The 26,676-nt window shown below is 35.3% G+C and overlaps 2 protein-coding genes across 4 annotated transcripts; one reads left to right on the forward strand and one right to left on the reverse strand.

Moving 5' to 3' along the window:
• The first annotated feature begins 395 nt into the window (after positions 1 to 395).
• rhot1b (ras homolog family member T1) lies at positions 396 to 22,389 on the forward strand. 3 transcript variants are annotated; one of them, XM_084426729.1, is made up of 20 exons: positions 396 to 459; positions 2,572 to 2,630; positions 2,737 to 2,818; positions 3,364 to 3,407; positions 3,513 to 3,566; positions 4,198 to 4,250; positions 5,305 to 5,413; positions 9,511 to 9,612; positions 9,716 to 9,814; positions 10,726 to 10,834; positions 10,930 to 11,050; positions 11,571 to 11,655; positions 11,863 to 12,008; positions 12,174 to 12,274; positions 17,280 to 17,410; positions 17,858 to 17,941; positions 18,607 to 18,729; positions 18,961 to 19,163; positions 20,286 to 20,408; positions 21,693 to 22,389. In XM_084426729.1, exons 2-20 carry the CDS (start codon positions 2,598 to 2,600, stop codon positions 21,808 to 21,810), a joined length of 1,920 nt encoding a protein of 639 aa, XP_084282855.1. In that variant the 5' UTR covers positions 396 to 459; positions 2,572 to 2,597; the 3' UTR covers positions 21,811 to 22,389. The 3 variants fall into 3 exon arrangements, with proteins under 3 accessions (XP_084282855.1, XP_084282854.1, XP_084282856.1); XM_084426728.1 differs by lacking the exon at positions 396 to 459 and adding an exon at positions 1,001 to 1,308; XM_084426730.1 differs by lacking the exons at positions 396 to 459; positions 20,286 to 20,408 and adding an exon at positions 1,001 to 1,308.
• On the reverse strand, positions 21,927 to 25,460 carry cd7al (cd7 antigen-like). The gene is made up of 4 exons (XM_084426741.1): positions 25,231 to 25,460; positions 24,615 to 24,968; positions 23,478 to 23,593; positions 21,927 to 22,976 (listed from the first exon to the last, which is right to left on the reverse strand). Exons 1-4 carry the CDS (start codon positions 25,289 to 25,291, stop codon positions 22,800 to 22,802), a joined length of 708 nt encoding a protein of 235 aa, XP_084282867.1. The 5' UTR covers positions 25,292 to 25,460; the 3' UTR covers positions 21,927 to 22,799.
• Between the last annotated feature and the right edge of the window lie 1,216 nt (positions 25,461 to 26,676).

The raw sequence follows: 26,676 nt of genomic DNA on the forward strand, positions 1-26,676 counted from the left end.
TCCAACTTGCTTTGGAGCAGTCAGCCCATGTTTTCAAAACCTTTTGAAATAAATCATATGTCATTAAAACCAACACACCAACACAGTTCTTGTTCATTTTGATTTCAAATAAATAAATAAATAAATAAATATAAACAGTTGTAAAATGAAGCGATTAACTAGGCTATGTTCAGGAGATTACACATGATTTTCCACTTTCTACAGTCTGGATTTTTAACAAATTACAGTTCATGTAGGCTATTCTTAATTATTTCCTAAACACCTTTTTTAAACACCATCAGCATTAGACATTCTATAGCATATAGAACACATAATGTGAGAGATATTTGCTGGTACATCTGTAGTTGGCTAAAATGTAGTTGTCTGTTTACACACAATGGAAAAAATTAGACGATGACTTTTTAGACGGTCCCTATCTTGTTTACCAAACTACATTGGACATTCTGTGGACATTCGCAAGTATGCCATTAAAAGTTTTTTTGATAGTTGACAACAAAGATTGTCAACTTGCCCATTTTGATGAATTGTGAAATAATTTTGTAGTTGACAATCTTTGTTGTAAATATCATGTAGCTGCTTCGAATTTGCAAAAATTTGCTTTATTTCACATGTAGCCTAATTGAGAAAGTTCTTAAACGCGGAAGTCCGAATATAAAACCAACTTTACCTAAGTAACAAAATCAGGTGGAAGTGGTCACGCACAGTTTAAAACTTAGGCTAATACTGTTGGCTCATTTAAGATATTGTTTTTGTCTTTTTTTGTGTGTTTGGACACTTTGGATAAAGGTTAATGAATAAATATAGGCTACATGTAATGTAAATGTACTGTTAATTGTTTAATATACTGTAATCTCAATGACACAAAAGGTTCTCGATGGAATGTATCTTGAAAACATGTGTAAATGGTTGTTTTCAACTAACAACTACTATTTTAAAACTGAAGAATCTTGCGTCTTCTTTTGTCTTTTGCATTATTTGTCCCTTTGTGAGACCCGTAGGCATGTTGGAGGTCAGAAGGGGGCGTGTGTGCGCGTTACATCTACACCAGTTAACAGACGCGCTGAGTGAATCCACTCCATAAATACCAATACTGATGTTTCTATCATCCAGAAACGTCGTATCGCCTCATAATTTAAAAAATAAACTTGCTTTAATTTTTACATAATGCCACGCTTATTTATTGTGAAGTTTGATGTGGATTGCTGTTAACGCCTGTAAAATCCTGACGATTATAAACGGGTAAATGCGACTTGACTTCAGAAGTGGGAAATATGCGAAAAGACGTGAGGATTCTGCTGGTTGGAGAACGTAAGTCTCTTATTAATGGGATGGTGTCCTTGTTTGTTACGAAACGACCGTAACCTTAAAATAAGTGAACCTTAAAATGAAATCAACGTTTACACTCTTCCACTGAATGATTGAGCTTATAGGTGATATCAATGTTTGAAATTGTTGCATTGTAACATGAAATCGCAGTTTTGTCTGATGACAAGGTTATACAGTAACTGTCACTGCAGACTGTTATAACCCGCTCTTGTAATGACAGCGCATGGCTTCATAACAGTAACATTGAACATTGACTCATTTGGTTAGATTTATGTGTGACAATATGAAACAAGATGAGAGGGTTAGTGAACTTCATACAGTATCTAGTCAACGTTTTTGAGCATCTTTACGTGCCTGTTTCAGTCTGTGTTAGCCATTACCATATACTGTCTAGGACTAAGTATACTGCTCACTACGTAGATTTTTTTTGTCTAAGCAGACAGCCCACTATCTTTTACAAAAACTGTCTTGGTAGCCAGCTCACTGGGTTTACAGAAGGTTTTCTTGGTAGGCACTAGGCAGCTCACTAGGTTTACAGAATGACATCTAGGTAGGCAGCATTTGCAAAATACAATGTTTAAAAATAATAACTTAAAAGGATAGTTCACTCAAAAATGAACATTCTGTCATCATTTACTCACCCTTATGTTGTTCCAGACATGTAAGAGTTTCTTTCTTCTTTTAAACACAAAAGAGGATATTTTGAAGAATAATGGTAACCAGACAATTGATGGTTGCCACTGACTTGCATTAGTATTTCAAATGGAAGTCAATGGCTACCTTCTACATAAACTCATGCAGGTTTGGAACAATATAAGGGTGAGTAAATGATGACAGAATTTTCATTTTTGGGTGAACTATCCCTTTAAGGGTTCTGACTCCTATAACATTAAGATCTGTTGTGGTCCATGAAGACCTGTTTACAATAAAAGGAAGGATATGTTTAGCTGTGACAGGGTTTTTTATAGAATGCAAAAGGTTGGTTAATTTCATAGTTGATCTGATGATGATCTCCGTTAACTTATGAGTTTTATGACCATAAGAGGGTTTCATCTGGCTTTAATGGAGACCTGGTAGCCTGTAACATTATGAAAGGACGTCCCCAGTCCCCACTAAAATATAAATTCAAATTGCATGAGGAATTCTCGTGTCTAGGTTACATCAAGGATTTCAGGGTTGATCAGGTTGATCTGTGGAGATGAGGAAACCGGTAATGCTCTTTTATTTGTCTGTGTGTATAAACAGCCAAAGTGGGGAAGACATCCCTGATCATGTCATTGGTCAGTGAGGAGTTCCCGGCTGTGGTATGTATTATTATTACAGTCTCTGTAAAAATGATTGTTCTGACTTTATTATTTGCAACAGTGTCAACAGTTTTTGGTGTCAGTATGGATGTTTTTGTCATAATAGGTTCCTTATAGAGCTGAGGAAATCACTATACCAGCAGATGTCACACCAGAGAGGGTCCCCACTCATATAGTGGACTACTCAGGTATTAAACCAGCAACTGAATTATGTACTATAGTTCAATGGCCGATACTGATGTATTGATTGATTTTATGATAGCAAAAGCACAACATTACTGACTTTCTTTTGGAGGTACTAGGTACACTGTGCAGCTAGCTCAGCAAATACTGCCAATAGCCCATCTTGTGGCAAGTTTGTGTAAGGGGATGACTTCAGGGATAGGGACAAATAAGTTTTCAAAAAGGCAGCATCCATTTATTACTTTTATAAATATAATATATAAACAGAAGATGGTGCTATTAATGCATAATGTTTTATAACATACTATGTTACACTGTTTCTGTCACTATTTGCTATTAGTATTTACACAAAAATATATATATATTTTTTTTTTTTGCTATTTAAACTGACTGTAAATAGCCTCTATTGCTCTGTGCACTTAGTGCAAATAACCTCTGTCTTTTTTAAATCTAAAATTAACTAACTTTTTTATTTTTAGTAAATATGTTTATTATTATTATTGAATGGAGAGGAGATAACAATGTTGTTGTTTTTTTAAAATATGCACAGAAGCTGAACAGACAGATGAACAACTGTATCAAGAGATATCAAAGGTGAGATGAGGATTCACAACACTCAGTGATTTTTTTGTTGTTGTTGTTGTTGATATTTTCAGAGAAATATATTTTTTTATAATATATATTTGTGTCCCTTTTTAGGCCAATGTTATATGTATAGTCTACTCTGTGAACAACAAGAAGTCTATTGAGAAGGTGAGAGAACTTGATCATACATTCTAGTCTTCATGCTATAAGTCAGAATAACTTAATCGTTCATTAGAATAATCAGTAATTTGATCCATGATTTCCAAATCTGTCTGATACTACAATTTACATATTTTACATTCAATTAACAATTTATATATTTTATTTGCTCTTATATGGTACAAGTCAATATATGGTATATGGTACCTGTTCACATCAAGAACAATAACTATGAAGATATATAACTATATTAGCGTCCACACCAACTCATTTATTATAACTAGTTTTGCTGCAGGTATGTTGTATGTTACTTTAAATGATCAAGCTCTTTTAGCGGATCGTTAGGAAAGATTAGATGAATGTGATCATTTATGTTTGGGCCTGAAATCGCTGATACAACCTTTAAAGTGGATTCTGGTTGGCTGTCAATGTTTTATCATTCACCAGCTGGTAAAAATCATTCTGAATGTGACTATAACAATATTGTTCCTCCCTGCTGTTATTGTTATAGTTGTGGTGTGGATTCTGATAGAATTAAAATTATTATTAAATCTTTATAGTTATCGTTATAATTATCATCCTTGGTGTGAACAGGCCTTTCTGTAGCTTTCAGATTTTGAAAATAATGTCATTGTCACAGGTGACAAGTCACTGGATTCCCCTGATAAATGAGAGGACAGACAAAGATAGCAGGTAGGTACCCGCTGGTATTGTCTTCTGATGGGATGATCTTCTGAACTCCTTTCTCACATTTGGCTCCAGTATATGGCATAAATACAAAAGAGACTAAGATAAATGCCATTACAGTAAACACTACTGGTGCTCAGATTAATAGTAAACTATAATAAAAAGGAAAGTGGACTACGTGGCAGTTTTTAATCATTTTTGTGTATCATTGAAAAAAAAATTTCACACTAAACTAATTGGTTAACTAATAATTTTATTATATATTTTTATGGTAAATGGTGTTATCAGAATGCACTGTCATCAGTTTGCCTAAAAGAACAACATTCTGATGCTTTACACACAATTTATGTGTTGTCAGTTTAGTGGCAGCTTACATTTTGAAAATACAAACAATGAATGAAACTGAAAATTTACGTCAGAACAGTTTTACTAATACTTAAAAAAAAATAATAAGAAAGAAAGAAAAAAAAAAGCCTGTATTTTATGATTGATGCCCAATGTTTGCCAAACTTTGAGTGACTGTTGGTTATTGCACATTCAAATGGGCAGTAGCTAAAATGCGTGGGAGAAAGAAAAGAAAAGAAAAACCGCGGTGGCAAATGCGTTCGAGTGCGTAATTGGCAATTGGCTCACTGCCTTTATAATGTGGCACTGCACCGAATGACAATTCCTCTGAATATTTTTTCTTCTAGACCGTTGACTGCATCGTCGGAACAAGCCCGGCATAGAAAACAAAAAAGTTTGAGAACCACTGGTTTAAATAGCCCTTTATATGTCACCAGAGACAAGTCGTTACAGGAAGATCCTGTTATGACATTTCAAAATGTTTTATTTTTTATAATTGAAACATATACATGGATGAATTGTTCACAATAAAATCTATAACATGCATTTAGAAAACAGATAGTAAGTCAGAATTTTCATTTGATGCTGACTTGAAATTCTTGGCAGTGTGTACAATAACACCTCTGGTCTATGGTATACTAAAAATAGCCAGAAACTGTTTGTGTTTACCTTTTTTGTGTGTGTATGTTTGTTTGTTTGTTTGTGTGTGTTTAAGGGTTCCTCTGATCCTTGTGGGGAATAAATCTGATCTGGTTGAACACAGCAGTATGGAGACTGTCCTTCCCATCATGAACAAATACACAGAGATAGAGACTTGTGTGGAGGTATGTCGAGCCATGCTGAATGTCTCCTAAAGCGGGGACACACTTAACGACTGTAAGGCCGATTATGAATGTAATTTGATACTTACAACTGATCATTCCCAAACACGCCGAATCAGAGACAGTTGCGTTCAGTCGGTGTTTAAAATCTGCTCCAGTTGTTGGAAACAGTCTTTAAGTGTTTTCAGTTCAGTCTTAGAATGTTTCAGCTAGTCAAAGGCAAAGTCAGGGATGTATAAGAAAGTAATTGATGGTAAAAAAAAAAAGGGGTGTACATAAATGGTCTATGGTCTGTCTATGGTCAAGTGAGATCTAAAGATTTGAACTATTAATTTATGTTTTTTTAACTATTGAACTGTGTGGGTTTAACGTGGCACAGGCAATTTCACCTCTATTGGAAAATTCTCTGTTGCTATTTGTCTGGTTCATAGGTGAATTCCTTATGCTTCACTGTAGGGATTTACACTGCAATTTTGTTAAAGGTCCCATGACATGAACATTTCACTTTATGAGTTTTTTTTAACATTAAAGGATTAGGTCACCCCAAAATGAAAATTTCCTAATAATTTACTCACCCCAATGCCATCCAAGATATCCATGTCTTTCTTTCCTATACTATTTGAACTACTATTCATATTCATCAGAATGTTATTCATATAATAATCATATTCATATTCACTGAATACTATTACTATATATAATAGCAAACAATACTATTTGAACTATCCTCCTACGTACGGTCGCATTGTAAACAGTGGGGCGGTACTTCTGCCGGCACCGGCGTGACCTTTCAACGTGATGACGTAGTTCCCTGTCCGTTTGTTGATCAGCTCAATCCGAACTATTGAAGGTAAAAAGTCTATAAATTATAAATTTTTTGTGAAAATGACCTATCGGTTCCCTAGATCAGCCTTTCTCAAACTTTTTTCCATCAGGGCACCTTTCAAAAGTGCATAAAATCTCAAGGCACCCCAGTGTAAAATATAATTTAAAAACACTGCATAACCCAAATGTAATGCAAATTATATATATATATATATATATATAATATATATATATATATATATATATATATAAAATCAATTTACAATTTTATTAATCCGTTCATATGTTTAACCCTTTCACACGTAAATTTAAAATATTCTGGCTGACCCCCCAGCGTGAGTTTTTTAAGGTGACCGTTATTCAGAATGTGTCACTTTATGGTTTCCATGGTGACGCGTCATTGCCTGTCACGTGACACACCGCAGCAACAACAGAGCTGAATGAATGATGATCTGCTTTTATGTCATTTTTCCTTTTTTATTCAAAATATTCACAAATTTGTTAGATATGGCATGAAATATCTGATATTCCGATTGTCAAATATATGCAAGTGGAAGTGTTTTGTTTTTTGAACACCTTTATAACGATCGCGTTAGTTGAGCTGTATGCGCGATGGGCGCCGCCATGTTAGTTTGTGCCGCAGATGCAGTTCAGAGAATCGGATCTGTTGGATTTACAACAAGTGAATTCATCCACTTCTCCCGAAATACATAAAAGTAAGTGGCAGGTGAACTGGGAGAAGAACAGAGTAAACTTTAAAGTTACTTACACAATGTGTATCTGATATGAATAAAACTAATTATAATGGAAAGGATTATTATTGCCTCTTCCTTTGACATCAGTGTGTATTTTACAAACTCTAAATGTATTGTTTTTTAGTACTTATGTCTGAAACCTAAAACAAACATTATGTGGATGAAAACACTGAAAAGTTGTGATATATGACAGCTGAGCGCACCTGTCTCTGGCTCAGCGCCAGCCAACGCGCGAAAGCACATTTGAATTTAGCAGTTGATCACGTCATGCACTCACTGACCGTTCTAATCACACCGCTGCTCCAGGGACCAGCCTAGACTGATCACACCGGTGTGGTCGTACGTGCGAAAGGGTTAAAAAGAAGAAGAATGTATTTATGTAAATTCAAATATATTTATATATGAAATGTCCGAATTTATTTTTATTTATTTTTTAACCTACTAATTTTTTTGGCGGCACCCCTGACACAGTCAGGGGGCACCCCAGTGTGCCACGGCACCCACTTTGAGAAAGGCTGCGCTAGATAACAACCTCTTCTTCAGCTGTGATCGCGTAAAGCCCGTTTAAACACTTCAAAGACTTTTGAAACTGCATTGATTTGGACTTAAAAACGATGGTAACCAATGAAGTCCATTGTTAGAAGAAAAATCCAGAAATGTTTTCCTCAAAAAACATAATTTCTCTCCCACTGAGGATAGAAAGACATGGATATCTTGGATGGCATTGGGGTGAGTAAATTATTAGGAAATTTTCATTTTGGGGTGAACTAATCCTTTAATATGAGTTCCCCTAGCCTGCCTATGGTCCCCCAGTGGCTAGACATTTTTATAGGTGTAAACCAAGCCCTGGGTATTTTTGAGAAAATGAAAGCTCAGACGGGCGAATCTAGAATCTTCCATTTATGTCGTCATAAGGGGAAAGGTTACCTCCCCTTTCTCTTCTTTGCCCGCAAAGAGAATTTGGCTCGCCCATGAGAAAATGAGCTGCACGAGCGCGATATTGTTTTTTCCTCGAGATACATCATGGCTTGCAAACGAGCGAAGCATGGCAGTTGCTCAGTGTTTGGATGTAAAAATGAACACAAAAGTATTTTTTTAGTTCCTTCATCCGAGCCTCTGAAGAACCAGTGGGTTATGTGAATTTCTGATTGTGTAATTGTTCAAGTTCAGACAGATAATCTTTCTCTCAAAGTCGTTCAATAATGTTTATGCATCAGTAAATCAAGCCAGTGACTAAAATATCAACTTCACATCGTTTCTCTTGGTAGGATGAAAATAATCTTATTTAAACTGTGATTAAAATACATACGGAAAGTGATCAAAGAACAATCCCTTTCCAGTCGCCCAAGCTGTCAATCACACAGCGCGAGTTTATCTGGACGGACACTTGCCAAAACTCGTTATGAAATCAATGACGCTGTTACACTGCACAACGAAGCTCTTACTGTACTTACCTCATGTTTGCATTGGTGAAATCATTAGTGAGAGTGCAGAAACTGCGTTGCAATGATAAGATCTTCATTCACTCAATACTCATCACTGCAACCTTTTATGTGATGGGAATAGATCTAAATACTTAAAAAACTTCTCACGATTCGTTAATCTCGATAGCTGTAATAGTAAAAACATATAATAGCTGTAATAGTAAAAGTATTCGAGAGAGTTCCACCTGTAATGCTAGCTATTTCATATGCAAGCATGTCAGCCAATCACAGCATTGGCTGTTTACACTGAAGTCTCACAGCAGACACGCCCCTTCAAACAGAGCGTTCAAATCAGAGGCTAAAACAATTTTTGATCTTAAAAACATACTAACATTATAAGGGCACCCCAGGAAACATTATAAAATAATAAAATAATCCATGTCATGGGACCTTTAATCAAGCTAAAGTCTCTAGTTGTCAGATTTGCAAATCGCTTAATATTACCTGGAAGTTTAAATCGCTCAGATAAAAAAAAAAAAAAATCCTGTATTCCTGTCTTTTCTTTGACTGTGTATAACATTTATGCCTGGTTTCACAGACAAGGCTTAAGCCTAGTCCCAGACTAAAATGGATGTTTGAGCTGTCGTAACTGAAAGCATCTTGCATTGGCATATCTTAAAATATGTCAGTGCCATTGTTTTGTTTCAAGATGCACACCAATAAAGTATTTTTCTAAGGCATGTTTATAAAAGCTACTTAAAGGGATAGTTCACCCAAAAATGAAAATTGTCATCATTTACTCACCCTCATGTGGTTTCAAACCTGTATGAGTTTCTACTGTTGAACACAAAAGAAGATATTTTAAAGAAAGTTGGTAACCAGACAGTTGATGTTAGCCATTGACTTCCATAGTACTATTGAAAAAAATACTATTGAAATCAATGGCTACCGTCAACTGTCTGGTTTTAATTGACAACATTTTCATTTTTGGGTGAACTATGCCTTTAAATGTCCTAAATCTAACTATATTTAAAGCTTACTCCTGGCTTCATCTATTTTAATGTTTAATTTGCATCTTTTCTACCTCTTTTTTTAGTGTTCAGCCAAGAATCTGAAGAATATTTCAGAGTTGTTTTACTATGCACAGAAGGCTGTCCTTCACCCTACAGGGCCACTCTATTGTCCAGAGAAGAAAGAGGTCTGCACATCTTTGTGTATATATACATTTTAATATGTAGTTGCATGAACCACACAGTACTTCATGTATGTGAAGTTTAAGTTGTTGTTTTTTTGGTTCACAGATGAGATCTGCCTGTGTTCGAGCATTGACACGAATCTTTAAGGTGTCAGATTTGGACAACAATGGTGTCCTCAATGATTATGAACTCACCTTTTTTCAGGTGAGATACCTGCTGTGTATGGCCTTTTAGGGTGCACGACACAATATGTGGTCACCCCCTTCTAATTAACAGGGTTATATCATGATGTTTTAGAGAATTGTTTGCTTCCTGTTTGTTACAAAAATTTAGGGAGAACCCTTTTCTGCTCATGCATAACATTGGTGTACAAAGTGAGGTCTATAATGAAATAGTTTATTCTGGTGTGGAAGAGCTTAACTGGCCTCCATAAAGCCAAAGACTGGCTAAGACCTGAACCACTTTCACAACATTAAGAAGAATTGAAACACCGGTCCCATCGCCAACATCAATGCCTGATTTCATTGATGTCCTTGATGTCCCTAAGAACATGTTTTCATATTTATACACTTAAACAACCATTTGTTGGTCCTAACCTTAAAGAAGACAATCTAACTCTGTATTTTGCTTTAAGTCAAACCATAACCATATAATCAAACTAAAGGGTCAGTTCACCCTAAATAGGATATTCTGTCATAAATTACTCACTCTCTTGTTATTTCAAACACACTTTCGTTCATCTTCGAAACACAAAATGAAAATATGAAGGAGGTGAAAAATATGAATGATGGATATTTGATGTGCTCCATGTATGCATGCTGATCAATGTTTATAATACAAGCCAAAATTAAATCTTTTTATCATATGGATTTCATTTACAACCTTTAACTTTTTGTAGCGTCAAAGTTTTGGTGAAATGGACTTTCACTGGAGAGACAGAGAGCTCTCAGGCTTTATTAAAAATGTCTTCATTTTTGTTTCGAAGGTTAACTGAATTCTTATGGGTTTGTAATGACTTGAGGGTGAGTAAATGATGACAGAATTTATTTTTTTGGGTGAACTACCCCTTCATGTTGTTGTGTATTCAATGTCATTGTCTGATTCTTTATTTTTAGAGGACCTGTTTCAACACCCCATTAGCCCCACAAGCCCTAGAGGATGTAAAAAATGTTGTAAGTAAAAACCTGACGGATGGAGTGCATGACAATGGGCTCACTCTCAAAGGTAAGGCTGCATTTGTGAAGCTTAACATTTGCATACAGCCCTGTGTTTGCTTAAATCTCCCCAGAAAGGAATATCCAGATTGTTTTTTTCCACAGGTTTCCTTTTCCTACATACTCTCTTTATCCAAAGAGGAAGGCATGAGACCACGTGGACGGTACTGCGGAGGTTTGGATATGATGACGATCTCGAGCTGCATCAGGACTACCTGTTTCCCCCGTAAGAAATACCACTTCCCATCAGTCACTCTTTCAGCAAGTCACATTCTCTTGTCATGGGTGGAAGCAGCAGCGTCTTATTACACCTAATTTCTGATTTCTATTCAGTTGGCTTGTTTAAAGAGACCTCTGTAAATTTTCTGTTGGTTAGAACATACTGTAGATTTATATTCCTCAGGTTTGAAATACAGATGTTTTTACTGGGTCTTAGTTGTTCTGTTTACATATTGTAATTGTGTCCACTGTTCAGTACAAAAAACTTTATAAATGAATTATTAATTTATTACATGTGAGTATGTGAGTGCACAGAATATCTTTTTTGAGAAACGGATAAATGGTACAAAAATAATTGAACTGCTCCCTTACAGTAATTAAAATCAAGCTTGAACTCTCTTAATCTGGAACTTTCTTAATCTGCTTTGAACATTAGAGACTTTTCGGCAATCCCAATTTAATCCAACTATGCTAATCTGCTAATTTTACAGTTATCAACATCCGACTCTATGTTTACGTTCCTACAGGTTAAAAATACCACCGGACTGCACCACAGAGCTCAATCACAATGCTTACCTGTTTCTACAGAGCGTCTTTGACAAACATGATAAGGTACAAATGGTTGACTTCCTCAGACATTGACTGAAAAAAAAAGTTTATCATAATATTACATTAACATATTAAGATTATCCTATTTGATCCTTTTGAAATGTCTAGATAAAAATGTCTGTCACAAATGTAGTGCTAGACTTAATTTGCCATTTTCTGGATCATCATTTGTATCTTGTTTTTACTGAAGCTTGTTTGTTTCTGTTTTAGGACAGAGACTGTGCTTTGTCCCCTGAAGAGCTTATGGATCTGTTCAGTGTTTTCCCCTACATCCCCTGGGGACTGGATGTGAACAGTACGGTCTGCACTAATGACCAGGGCTGGATCACATATCAAGGCTATCTCTCTCAGTGGACGTGTGTATCAACCATGCCATGTGTCTTTGTGTCCTTAATGTTGTGAATGTAATTATGTGTTTTTGAACAGTAGAATGAATCTATTGATCATTGAAATGCTACCCTTTTGTTCATTTCTGTCTGGATGGTTCATCAGTTTATCAGTTATCAATGTCATTTTTGCAGGTTAACAACTTACCTGGATGTCCAGCGATGTCTAGAATATCTTGGCTACCTTGGTTACTCTATCATTGCTGAGCAGGAGTCTCAGGCATCTGCCATAACAGGTAAGTTAAAAGACATAGTTGCTATATATTGTATAACATATAATTATATACATATACAGTGGTGTCCAAAATTATTAGAACGGTAAGATTTTTTAATGCTTTAAAAGTAGTCTCTTCCGCTCACCAAGGCTTCATTTAATTGATCCAAAATACAGCAAAAAACATAATATTGTGAAATATTTGTACAATTTAAAATAACTGTTTTCTATTTGAATCATCATTACTTGAGCATCATTACTTGAGCATCATTACTTGAGCATCAAATCATCATATTAGAATGATTTCTGAAGGATCATGTGACACTGAAGACTGGACTAATGATGCTGAAAATTCAGCATTACCAACACAGAAATAAATTGCATTTTAAAATATATTTAAATAGAAAACAGTTATTTTATATTGTAAAAATGTTTCACAATATTACTGTTTTTGCAAAAATAAATGAAGCCTTGAGCAGAAGAGACTTCTTTTAAAACATTAAAAAATCTTACCGTTCTAATCATTTTGGCCACCACTGTATAATTACTAATTCTTGGTATTTTTGGGCAAAAAGTCTGTATTTTCGAATATGCATTAATTGAGCGGGTTTTTAAAAGTGATGAGAAAATGACAACATTTTCATCGTTGGGTAACCTGTTCATGAGTCACTGATCCCTCCTGTGGTTATTATGGTAATTGCAGATGCAGAAATCGAAAGTCAGTAGTCCACTCGGTCCATGTACTTTTTGACCATTTCATTTCCTGTTTGGAGAAAACGAGAAATGAAAACCAGCTCGTGTGTTCGTTTTTTAGTTTAGTTTAAAAAACGAAAAATTAGATTTTGACTCTATTTTTTTTTTTTTTTTTTGGTTTACAAATCTTGCAAGCAACCCCATTAATGTGAGCCACAGTATATGACAGATTATTTTAGCATGATGTATTTCCCATTGATAAATACTGTGCAAATCGTTCCGTCTCTTTGGATAAAAGGGAAGTGGAAATAAAAATCAGTAATAGGCTGAACTGTACCATGATAATATGTCCGTAACACAGGGTTCCCACGGGTCCTTGACATCCTTGAAAGTTTGTGAATCTGAAAATAAGATTTCAAGGCCCTGGAAAGTTTTTGAAAATAAACATACATAGATACAGGTCCTTGAAAGTGCTTGAATTTATTTTCTGCAAGAAGTTTTCTGTAAAACATTCCATATTATTTGCTCCTGTCCGCTAATGTGTTATTTCGCCTACACTTCGTGGCCTATGCATACAAACTTGCTTGATTTACGTTAGTTATGGGCATTTCCGCGTTACATTAAGTGTTTCCCGCGTGAGTTCGTGTTGTACGTTGCCATGACGTTCATGTGCGCAAAACTGTAACAATGTATCTTACAAGGTAACATGATGTAACCTTGCTCTCACTTGAAATGTGTCCCCACATTAAGATCCTACACATCCTTGAATTTGAGGGTATTGGACCTGGAAAGTTCTTGAAAGGACCTTGAATTTGAAGTTAACCAAGGTGTGGGAACCCTGGTAACATTTACCACTCTCGTCTTTTATTTACATCAAAAGGCAGGCAGGTGTGTGTGACATATGTAGGCTTTAAATAATTTTGAAAATTGAATAGAAATAAAGTTTATATTTATGAATGTAAGCATGTGTAGCCTACCCAGTTCACATGAAAAGAAAGAGACAGAAAAGAGAGAAGCTAGAATCAGTGAAGGTACATTAATACTGACAAAATTACCAGGTTTGGGATTAATTAAAATCATGTCGGTTGAAGAGCACGGCATACCTTTAAAATGTTATTAGTTTTATTATAAAACTAATACAATTTTATTACACACTGAATTGGTCGATGTTTCTCTGAGTTTTCTTTATTATGTTGGCTTGAGAAAGCCAGCATATATTTAAACATTATTATAATTTATTATTATTATGAGAAATTGACTCCGCCTAGAACTTTAATGCTTCACCAAACTCAGCTCAGACCTTCAGACTGGTCTGACTCGCTTATATCTTTTCTTACTGGTCAGACTTACTTTCACAAAAAATCCACTGACTTGTGTTATCTGAGCAATGAAGGCCGTAATACTTAATGCTGTCCACTAGAGGGGACGACAGGATAATAAGTCTTTTCTATTCTCTTTCCCTGTTTGCATTAGTTTAAATGACAAATAAATGCATGAATTTCATTCATAATAAATAGGCCATATCTGTGTATCCACTCTCTAGTTTATTGTTATTCACACTGTTTTTTTTGCATTTAATGTTTGTCCATCTGAAATTTTTATTTGTCATGAGATCTATATTTCAAGATGTAGCCTACTAGAAAAAGATATGATTCAACAACACAAACTCTGTTTTTACTCGGCAAATTGGTTTTACTTTCAAGTAGGCTATAGCCTACAAGTTATCCTGCTTTTTGCCATGGCTTGCCATACTGCCCAGAATAAACAATATTTTCTCCACACAAGATGTTTAAAAACCCTGCATGTGGTTTTTGTGAAGACGAGCGCATATCTTACAAAGGTTCCAGTTCTGTTTAGGCTATTGTAGTTTGTAATGCTTGTTATGTTCCTAAATTTATATAGGCCTAATACATTTAAACTATCTATCTATCTGTCTGTCTGTCTGTCTGTCTGTCTGTCTGTCTGTCTGTCTGACTGACTGACTGACTGACTGACTGAGCTTCCTTTGTGAAAAATAGCAGACCACCTTTTTTAAACTGTTATTTAAAACGGTGGTCTGCTATATTTCACAAAGGAAGCCCATTTGTGCGGTCGTTGGTGTTATACGAGAAGGACATTCTGAATATGAGCCTACTGTAAAATTAGCTGGCTTAAAAAAGCGGATTGATCATTGCAGAGTTATTCCAGATGCCTCCCAGTGCTGGAGTATTGTGTATTGGAATTGTGTAGTCACAGATTATGGACAGATGTTTTACACAACAAGGATATATATTCCCATTGGGTTTTCATGTTTCATGGGAACTTTAGACATAATGATTTTTATACTGTACAAACTGTGTTATCCCCTAACTCTAATGTAACAGTTATGGGTAGGTCATCTACGGACATCTAATGTTACAGACATATTATCATGGTACAGTTCAGCCTATTATTGATTTGTATTTCCACTTTCCTTTTCTCCAAATAGACTGAACTATTTGCACTGTATTTATCAATGGGAAATACATCATGCTAAAATAATCTGTCATATACTGTGGCTCACATTAATGGGGTTGCTTGCAAGTCGCAGCAGCAATAATTACGTGACCAGCAACCGCCCACTTGTGCAAATGAAATATCAAACCCATAAACCGATTTGTAAACCACAAACGAAAAATGAAAAATCGAGCCAAAATCTCATTTTTCGTTTTTTAAACTAAACTAAAAAACGAATAAACAAGCTGGTTTTCATTTCTCGTTATTCCATTAAAAACAGGAAATGAAATTATCAGAAAGTACACGGACCCCACTCAAGTCAAATCACCTTTATTTATGTAGCGCTTTATACAATACAGCTGTTTCAAAGCAGCGTCACAATAATATAGAGAAAAATAACAGAATCAGTGTTGCAAACTTCATCAATTATGAGACAAATCCTTGATCTGTGATGTAGCCTGGAATTAAACCACACCCTGTTGATATCACTGTTTTCTCATTTTTTTTCTCAAAACAATAGGTTCAGATCTCTGAACAATTAGTTTCTTGTTCACATCAGATTTGAATTTCTTATTGATTTAAGCAAATTGCATGTGCTTTGGCACATGTATGCAAAAGAGTAAGTACAGTTGTCTACAATTTGCACAATGACTTAATGCACATGGCTTGTTGATCAGAACTGATGAGTTGATTCTACACAACTTCTAAACGTTCTTTCAACGTGTGAGCCATCACATGCAAAATGATCCATTCATTGATCTAAATCTGTCAGACATGTTATATTCCATAAATATTTAAGACATGGAATGTTTAACCAACCAAGTTTGTATTTTTACAGTACTTTTTTTTTTCTTCTAGAAATGTGTTACATGTAAACTAAAAATTATTGTCATGGAAGAGCAATAGGAAGATACGTAACTAAGAAGATATGTACTGTATGTTAGAGAAAGAGATAATAGAGTGTGTAAAAATGAACAAGCAACTGAGAATTTTCAGTTGACGTAACACATTGCAGCAAAAATAAATGTACTGTAAAAATACAAATGTTCATTTTCTTTTTGTGTATCACAGTGTTGACTTTTCCCAGTAAATTCTTGTACAGTATAGAAGGCAGTTAGTCAACAAAAAAGCAGGAAAAAAACATGAAATTTGTGTAGAAAAAAACAACATTCCATGGTGAAAAAGCATCTAAACATTTTGACCAGTGTGGCTCACACGATGACAAAAACACTTTTTATTTTGGTGCCCATGGCCAATTTACTAACACAATAACTTGGTTTTGAAGCATGAATGAAAAGTTTTAGGTGAGTTACTATGTTTTGCAGACATGCAATTGAGTTCTAATGTTCCAGCAAAAACTTGTGACAATTGAGCTTACAGTTTAGAGAATGTTAAGACTGTTTTGAAAAATGGGCCAAAGCTATTGAGAAAAACTCTAATAATTAATGATCTTTATAAGGGAACTGAATCAACATTGAACTGACTTCAGCCGAACATCAGCCGAAATGCATCATTTTCCCTGTAAAGCTGCTTTAAAACAATCTGTATTGTATAAAGCGCTAAATAAATAAAGGTGACCTGACTTTATTTACATAGTGCTTTGTACAATAGAGATTGTTTTAAAGCAGCTTTACATTGATAAACAGGAAAATAATGCTCATTGATGCAAACAGATTTCAATTCTGCTATAAAACAGTTCTAAAAAATACAGCTAAAGTCAGTTCAGTCTTGATTCAGTTCAGGTCAATGACTGTGTAAAATTCATCATGACATGTATTTTATTTAAAAATTCATCAAAGTCAGTATCAGGTCATCGTATGACAGCTGTGGTGTTGACTGAATGTTTTTGCTCATGCTAGTGACCCGTGATAAGAATCTCGACCTTCAGAAGAAACAGACGCAACGGAATGTATTTCGCTGTCATGTGTTTGGACTAACTGGAAGTGGCAAAACTGGTTTCCTGCAGGGCTTCCTCGGCAGAAACCTTGTGGTCAGTTACAAGAAAAACACTTCAATGTTTTAAAAAATTTTTTTATTGAAAATCTATATAGACCGCTTACCTTCAAATAAGTATCCTGTCTGGATTTTTTTTTTTTTTTTTTTTTGCTCATGATATTGTGGAATTAAATTAGCAGTTTGGGTAACACTTTACAACAAAGTTAAGTTTGTTAAAATGTGCTACATCTAATGCATTAGGGATTATGTTGTTTGTTCATAGTACGAACATGAAGAAATTTGTTCATAGCTCAGCTGTTAGATTTCATCAGAGCTACTTTGTCTAGAAATGAGAGGAACAACAGCAACATGATTTTGAAATATTTTGCATACTTATCTGTGGTAGGGTATTTGCAATTTATTCATTAAAAAATGTGACATTGTGTAGTTTCAGATGTGACATTGTCATGATTGCTGTTTATTTACTGTCTGTTCCTCACAGCATCAGAGGACAATAAGAGAAGAGCATAAATCATATTATGCAATCAGCACTGCACATGTGTACGGACAGGAGAAGTACTTGTTGGTAAATATTTTTTTCTTACAGAATCTTACACATTAGAGTTGTTTTTTTCAGCTTGTGGAACTAGTTTCTGAACACTCTTTTTAAAAAGTATAGAGAGTGGTGCAGGGATGAGTTAAAAACCCGGAAGACTAATTTGCTACTGGTTCCATCGAGATTTTCCTATGGGGTTTAAAATGGGGTTTTCCAATTTGTGAGTAAAATAAGGTCTGTGATAAACATAACTTGACGATTCTTGAATGTTTTGCTCTACCATGTAAACTGCACACACTCACATGCCAAACGCTTTTATCTAGATACTTCAAAATTCACATTTTCGCTATGGGTGTGTGTGTAATTTATGCTGTAAAGCAAAATGTCCAAGTGTCATCAAGTTATATTTACCACAGACCTTCTTTTTCTAATAAACTGAAAAACCCCAGTATAAAACCCCACATGAAAATCTTGAGGAAACCACAGGCGAATAAGGCTTTCTGGGTTTTGACAGAAGACTAATTCAGTCTATTGCAGTTCCTCAAACCATTTGAACTTACGTCATGCATTTAATCCATTTAAAGAGTTTAGAGAATTGACCACCATTTATCATTATTTGTACTATTTATCAGTTTTTCGAAAAGTAAACTGAATCTTTGAAACTTTGTTCTAAAGTTCCTATGTTTTTCCTTCAGCTCCACGAAGTCTTTCCAGATTTTGATTTCCTGTCTGAGACAGAACTTTCATGTGATGTTGTGTGTCTGATCTATGATGTCAGCAACCCCTGCTCTTTTGAGTACTGCTCACGAATATTCAAGGTTTGCTATACTGACACAGTGTTGTTCACAGTATTGTTGTTTTACACTTTGATGACAATTTTTTTGCTATCTAAAGAAAAAAGCATAGCCAATACTATGCTGTCTGTTTAATAGAGAGAGCAATAAGTTCACATTTGTGGTAATGTTCCTTTATGACTAATTTAAACATCCTATATTCTGCATGTATTCTGATATATGTGTTCTAAATGCACGTTTTACCTCATTTCCCAGCAACACTTCATGGACAGTAAGACTCCATGTATGCTTATTGCCGCAAAGTCAGACCTGCCAGAAACAAAGCAGCAATACTGCATGACTCCACTGGAATTCTGTCGCAAGCACAAGATGCCTCCGCCTCAGTCCTATACCTGTAACACAGCTGCGGCTCCCAGCAAAGACATCTTCATCAAACTCACCACCATGGCCGTGTACCCGTAAGCGTGTTTACATTGTCCACAATTATAATATTTATAGGGTATTTTAACACATTTGAAGCACAGTAGAGTTTGCCTCTGCTTGTTAATTCCTTTTAGGGTGTTTTAAGACAAGTGACTTCTTACTATAAATTACTATTTTTGAATTCTCTCCGTTATCTCTTAACTCTTTCCCCGCCATTGACAAAATTTTCCGGCTTTCCGTGTTTTTACTGTTATATGGTGAGGGCCGCTATTAGACATCTTCTGAAAGAGTACTGAATCTCCCGATCAAAAGACATGTGAAAAAGAAGCAAAAACGAGCAATATCATATGTAAGCGGATGCATATGTAAAATAATGCGATCATCAACATTAAACAGCATATAAATCAAATGTTACCAAATGAAATGTCGACCCAGGAAGAGCTATAGGACTGTGCAAGCATTTGGAGGTGTTGATGGACCTGATCTACTCCATCTATGTTTTGATCATCGTTCTGAATCCGATCTAGATGTAGCCTTTGACAAAACCCCGATTTTCTCAGCTTTTTGCTCAAAATGTTGCTGTTAACTGTAACTTACCCACATTTAAGTGTTGATAAAAAGAATGCATTAAAAGCTGTAAATAAAATGTCTGTTTTTTTGTTTAAAAGCAGATAGTCTGTTCTTTCTTTTGAGATATTGCATGATCAGATATTCATACAACAAGATATTTTGGGGGCCATTAAACTTGTGAAAATGCTGGCGCTGGCTGGCAACTTTTTTCAAAAATGCTGGCGGGGAAAGAGTTAATTTACTGCTCTTGTTTATCTCTCAGGGTATTTTTTCCAAATGCAGATAAACATTAAAACAATAAAAATAGTACATGGTCAGGTGGTTTACTCAGAAGCGAGTCAGTTTGTGAAGTCCCAAGCATGTGATCTAATTTTTTCCTTTGTTTTGTAAGACCACAAAAGAGAAAACAACAGAGAATGTTACACTTGTTAGTAGTTTAAAAAAACTTGAGGAACACTTAAATTGACAGTGTGCTTTTAATCGTTTAACTTTTTCCCTTTATCTGTTAACTCAGAAGTACACTATATCTTGTTTCTTAGAAATGCCTCATTTCTGTCATGTGCTTGTATCTTTCTGTGTGTTGGCAGCCATGCGCGTCTGCGCTGCATGTGTACCTGTAACAGGTGCACTTTCTGTCTGTGTCAGAACTTCCTCAACTCTGAGCTTGTGCAGACGGTTCGGACCAAACTCTACACTGTCGTCTTTAGCAGGTTCTCAGGATGCTTTTATCTTGCTTCATTGCTTTTCCTCTTTGTTTTTTACTTATCTCTTCTGCATTTATCTTTATTCATTTACTTTTTTTCTCCATTACTCTCATGCTGATTCACATACATTTTCTTTCATTCAGCTTTTTGTTTTGGCCTGGCATAATGTGCTAATAAACTTTTGAATATACTATATAGTCATAATACTATATAGATTATATGAAAATGCATTGTGGGGAGGCCCTCTAGGCAACAGAGCTGCTGCAGTTATGATCTTCTGTGGACTGTCACCTCTTTTCAGAGTTGGGCTGTAGATTTTTGGATACTTTTTCAATTCAGTCCTGCTTATTTGTGTAGCAGTTTTCAGAAAGTATTGTTCCAAAGGAGATTTACAAAGAATAGTGTCTCACAAATTGCCCCAATGAACAAGCAAAATGACAAGGAAAAAACTCCCTAAGATATTTAAGTAGATGAGAAAATCCTTTGTTGGAACCAAGATTCTGGGGACTCTCACGCTGGGGAATCCCACCTCCTTATGCCTTATACAAACATTAATGCCTGCATACAAACACATGTTATTTTGAGGATTAGCTGTATTAATGGTAATTTTCACACTTTTTTTTTTTTTTGTGTGTGTGTGTGTAATTAGACCTAATGATTATAATGACTTCTATTAAAAAACAAACCATGCAACATGCAAGTAGTAGGGATATACCCTTCGCATATACCACATATGGCGAAGGGGGTCACGGGTGTGGATTTTGGGTTGCTTGAGTGAATTGAGCACTTTCCTGCACATTCTACATGCTTCTTAAATTCAATATCTTGTCATCCTCACCTGACTTGCAACTTGTGACATTCAGCAATTTAGTTTCTCATTTTCACACAAGGTTTAAGTTGCAACAGAGTGATTGAGCTATTACCCTTTTCCTCTCTATTTCCTCTTCTTAAAGTGTCTTTGTGTTCTCCATCTGTCATTGCCATTTCTTGACTCATCTTTCTTCATCTTTGACTGAGTTTTGTAACATTTTAGTGTCAAGCTTTTCCTCCTTTTCTTTCAATAACACTGTTTGTATATTCAATCTATTTATTTGAATTCTTTGGTTTGTCACTTTTCGGGCATCGTTCACTAAACTTGTGTTTCAGTTTTCCCTACAGAATGTTCCTAAATGTTTTATTTGTAATTATCTTAAGTTGCAGCCACGTAACTGTATAATTAGTACAGTTATAAATGCAAGCTACTAAACATTAATTGAACCTTTTTCTCTTCATTTCTGTTTGCTTTTTTAGGCATATTACCCATTCTGACCTGAAGAGCTCTACATTTTGGCTCCGAACGAGTGTTGGAGCCACTGTTTGTGCTGTTCTAGGCTTTGCCATGTACAGAGCCCTCCTCAGATCTCGATGAGCAGACCCTAAAACTTACATCCCTCACTTCCTGTCTGCCCTAGCTATCTCCCATTTGCAGAAGAATCAATAGAAACAGGAATATTTCGTTTTTAAGAAAGAATGCATGACGCAACATAGCTGTTATATTTCTATTTATTGTCAAATGTACATTCCCACGTCTTGATACTCTATTTGAGACAGAAAACTATAAAGTTTTTCTTTAAACATGATACAAGCAAATTGTAAATATGTACATGAGAGATAATATTTATTTGTTGCCATGTGAATAAAACATATAGCATTCATATTTAAAGCAAACAAATGCCACACTTTGCTCTCACTTTTATCTCAGACTGTCAGATAGACTGTTAGCGATCTGTGGTCCACTGTTTTTGAACCAAAACCAACCAAGTGGCAGACAAGACCGGAAAGCCTGTCTGTGAAACTGTGGAAACACTTCATCTAAACTTTATTTGCATGCTTTAATGTTTTACATAATGTCTGAAAAATGATGTGAAAGTCTTTATCAACAGCATTTTTTTCCCTTGTCAGTTTCCATCATTTTCCAACCTTTCAATAAACAGGTCCTGCAACATTATTTTGTGATATTGCAAAATTTTTACATGGAGACTGTGCAGACAGTGAGAAACTACTGTTCTTATTCAGTTCCACACAAGGGGTAAAAACAAAAACGGCAAATACAGATATTGCGCGTGTGTACTTTATCTGTCTTTTATCATATAATACATCATTTTTATACTTTTAAAAAAGCAATTCATTTTTGTATAAAAAGGATACGAGCTGAGATTCTGTTTTTGTAGCAATAAAATTACGTCTTAAAAGTACCTTTAACAAAGAGGTATAGATGAAAGATGAAAAGACCAATTTTATGCTATCAAACACCTTTTAATGCTGATGATTCAGTAAAGTCTTGTGGGTCAACTAAAGCATCATCATGAACGTCAACACTCAAGTAGAGTGACTTCTTATTCACTAAATTTTGTTGAATCAATTAACATAGAGGTTTTCCTTGCTGAACAAAGTGGCCACAGAGCTGTTTTCTTCTTCCAGTTTTGCAATATCAGTCTGACAGATTGTGGCTTTTCTTTTGGCCGGCCGCACCCCAGTCATCTCCTCGTAAACAGGAACTACAGGCTGCGGCTTTCTACGGTTGGGCCTTTTACACTGTATGTGAGAGGAAATCGGTATAAGGGAGGGTTTAACTGAATAAACCATATATGGTTAGAAAGACACCACCTTTAAACCACATATTTGCTGGCAAATCGCTGTCAACAGTGTCAGGATTTTTTATTTATTTAATTTTTGATTTTGTTGAACCAATATAACAATTAAACATTGTAAAATAAAGTTGCAATGAAACTTTCAAATGTGTTCTTTCTCATATTATAATTTTATTATTATTTTATTATAATCATTGACATATTCCCCAATGATGGGGTCCCTATAGGGCCCACTTTTTTGAGGAGGATGAAAAAAAGGTCTATGGACCTATTATTATATGTACTTTCTTCTATTTTCAGTGAATAGCAGACATCTTGACCATAAGTAGGAGTATTTCTATTTCATGTATTTTTGCCTAAAGAACAACCTAAACAGGGTGGCACAGCTTACCCCACTCTCCCCTATCCGTTGAATTTAAAAACAAACTTGAAACTAAATACTTACACAGTAAACTGCAGTGAGAGTGAAAACCAGAACCCCGAGCAGACATGCAGCTCCAGAGATCACATACAGCAATGACAGGTAGCTTAAACAATCACACGATGGCAATGGCTCATGAGCTGCAACACATTCACAACAAACACAATCACAATAAAGGAATATGCTGCAATACTACTGTATATAATGCATTGTATTTCCACAGCTCTCATGGTTATTTTCATTTTATTTTAAGATATGCTGCTGATTTTTGTGAGCCATCAATGAATATACATAATATATTTATATAAAAAAAAATAGTTTGCAGTCACAGATATCTGCCCTTATCTGCCCTATAAATCAGTCAATAAGAAATAGGCTGAACACATGTAAAGTGGGTTATTTTATAGTATTTATTATGGCTATTACTAAACTTTAGTTCATACTAAACTATTATGGATTTATTGAAGCTATCTGTATCACACACATATGTAAGTAGGAGCCAAAAGAATTATGCACAAAATGTCTCTCTTTTTCAGTAAATGCACTAGGTAGGTTTCAGACCAATTTTATTTTATTAAAATTTTCAGTCTTAGGCTCTGTAACAATCATCTGCAAATAAAAAAGCACAGTACACAAAAAAGAACAAATGCTTTTGTGGTTTCTGCTTCCTTATGAGTAATTTGATACTTTCCCTGCTTGACTGCATCAGATTGTCTAGTTTCACTCACAGTAGCCTACATAAACAGGGGTAGTAAATTGCAAGTAATCTAATGTAGATCTAATTGTAGATTTGATGGATTTGAAAAACTTTCATTCCAGTTTAACATGACTAGCATGTTGACTGAAAGATTCGAATACTACAAGCTACTTGCACTGAAAAATAACAGTAATCAATCTGTTCCTGTTGAGGTTTATTAATTGATTATCCTACATTTGTATCCAAAAGTAACACACCACACTGCATGAAAATAATGCACTGAGTTAACTATTTACTGTTGAAAATGAAGCGCATCTGTATGATTTCTTTTTGTTAAGGTGATGGCATTAAATGCAAGATTAACCTATTTCGGCTATGTTTGGACGGGACATCACCATAGACCTGGATCTAGACTGTTTTATGTAAACACATATTTGAAAGTAATATAAATAAAGGTCACCTACAGAAGTCTTCAACATAGATGAAGAAATCCATCTTGCCAGGGATATTCTTATCATGTGGAAGACTGCCATAGTAGAATTCACAGTGGTACACGTCTGTGTCCTGACCCTGCAGGTTTGAGATTGTCAGACGAACTGTGTGGTTGTACAACTCATCACGTACTGTGATACGATCCTTGTCCTCAGATTTAGTGATGGTTGATAATAATCCTTCAGAAAGATACAGTACTCGTCTGGACTGCAGCAACCTGCGTTCCAGTGAAAAGGCGAATGGTTTTCCCTCCTTATTGGTTGATTCGCAGGAAATGTCAATGGATGAATTTCTTACTCTGTGGATATAAACAATACCTCCATGTGCTGAGGTGAAATGGCTACAAGTTAATAACATTTGTATAGATGAATCACATGTATTGAAAATTTTATGAAAGTTACACACACTAATAGAACTGCTTTAGACTGCTAAAATAAAATCCAACAAGTCTTATGAGCATACTTTTGTTAAACTTTAAATAAACAGCTTCACTCAGTTAGTCAGTCTTCAAATTATCTTAACAAAAACAACAACAACAACAACAACACTATAACAATAAGGTTAGAACCAGTATGGAATTTAACTTACCATTTACAGAGGGGGTGATAAGAAACAAGAGAACAAAATGAGCATACTTCAAACCTAACATTATGAAAGAGGAAATTAATTGAGAGACCAGTGACTGTGGTAAGAAAGTCAAAACTGTCTGAGTGTAACAAAGAAATAATCTGAGATGAACATGAGGAGAGTGTTTTGACTCCACCTTGAATGGGGTGTGGGGTTTGGGGGCCTTTAAAGAACCAGAGGAAAAGGAAACCAGCATTAGGTGGTTTGTCAACTTCAGTTAATCTACGGTTTCACAACGATTTTTGCATACAGTCATCTTCACTTTGTTAAATAACTCAAAAGTGTAATATGTTTGATAATATTTACACATGGAACCATAAATATGAAAGTAAAAATCAATCTCAGTCGATTATGAGTGGTAAATCAAAATTACACAAATTAAATTGACTGTTTCATTGCAATCTAAAAAGATAGAGATATGCAGACTCAGCTCTTTTCCCTGGATACAACCAAATGAATCTGAAGTTGTTTGAATAAAACTGATCTTTTACTTTTTCAATGCCAATAACTTTTTTCAGAGCTTATTCACATCACAGAACCAACAGTTATACTGCCTCTAAGAAGGGAGTACAGAGAACACAGACACGGGACTAAACAGAAACAGATTTGGTCGTGAAAACGGGAACAGGAACTCTGGATTCAGGTTATCAATCTGCATCTGGACACATGTACACATTACACATCTGAGAGGGCAGGAAAGAAAGTAGTCTAAAAAAGATTGTCATCTTATGTAGAAACATCCTGCTGGAGCCACATAATGAATATTTAGACCTATCCTTTTCAAAGTCAGCAAAATTCTGTATATAATTTAGACAAAATGTATTGTTATTCGGCCAAACAAAGAAGGAAAACAAAACAATAGACAACTGGCAACAGAGACAGTTGGACTTTGCTCCAATCAAATGCTACATAGGTCAAGGAACCCAAACTCTATCAGGTGACAGAAATGGAGAAAGTAGAAGAAGAAGAAAAAAAAACCTTGGGAGAAACCAGGCTCAGTTGGGGGACCACTTCTCCTAGATCAGGGGTAGGTAACATCAGTCCTGGAGAGACACTGTCTTACAGTTAAGATCCAACACCTGAACCAACTAATCAATGTCTTCAGGGCCCGGTTTTTCAAAAGTAATCCACTAGGATTTTGGATAACGGATTGGATCAAATCTTGAAAATGGGTTTTTCAAAAGAAAAAACGGATTACATAATCGGATTAGATCACGTAATCCAATCTTGGTTTTGATCCGGATCAAACCTTTAGTTTGGGTTTTTCAGAACTTTTTTGTAGGATTTGGATCACTTTGATCCAAAAAATCTGGATTAAACTGATCCCATCAGAAGGGTGGATTCAGCGTGGATTTCATGCCCAAAATGTAATGAAAACTTTAAAAAATGTATCAAATACTACTATAT

The sequence above is a fragment of the Rutilus rutilus genome, assembly GCF_951802725.1.
Source record: "Rutilus rutilus genome assembly, chromosome: 12".
In the NCBI taxonomy this organism is placed as follows: Eukaryota; Metazoa; Chordata; class Actinopteri; order Cypriniformes; family Leuciscidae; genus Rutilus; species Rutilus rutilus.

Excerpts from the sequence above, each read along its gene's own strand:
- rhot1b (XM_084426728.1), top strand. The coding sequence starts at position 1,272 with ATGCGAAAAGACGTGAGGATTCTGCTGGTTGGAGAAC. Across the intron at positions 2,631-2,736 it reads GTGAGGAGTTCCCGGCTGTG|GTTCCTTATAGAGCTGAGGA; the intron begins GTATGTATTATT and ends TTGTCATAATAG. Across the intron at positions 10,835-10,929 it reads CAATGGGCTCACTCTCAAAG|GTTTCCTTTTCCTACATACT; the intron begins GTAAGGCTGCAT and ends TTTTTTCCACAG.
- cd7al (XM_084426741.1), bottom strand. The coding sequence starts at position 25,291 with ATGTTAGGTTTGAAGTATGCTCATTTTGTTCTCTTGTTTCTTATCACC. Across the intron at positions 24,969-25,230 it reads TATCACCCCCTCTGTAAATG|CACATGGAGGTATTGTTTAT; the intron begins GTAAGTTAAATT and ends ATTTCACCTCAG. Across the intron at positions 23,594-24,614 it reads CATCTATGTTGAAGACTTCT|CTCATGAGCCATTGCCATCG; the intron begins GTAGGTGACCTT and ends AATGTGTTGCAG.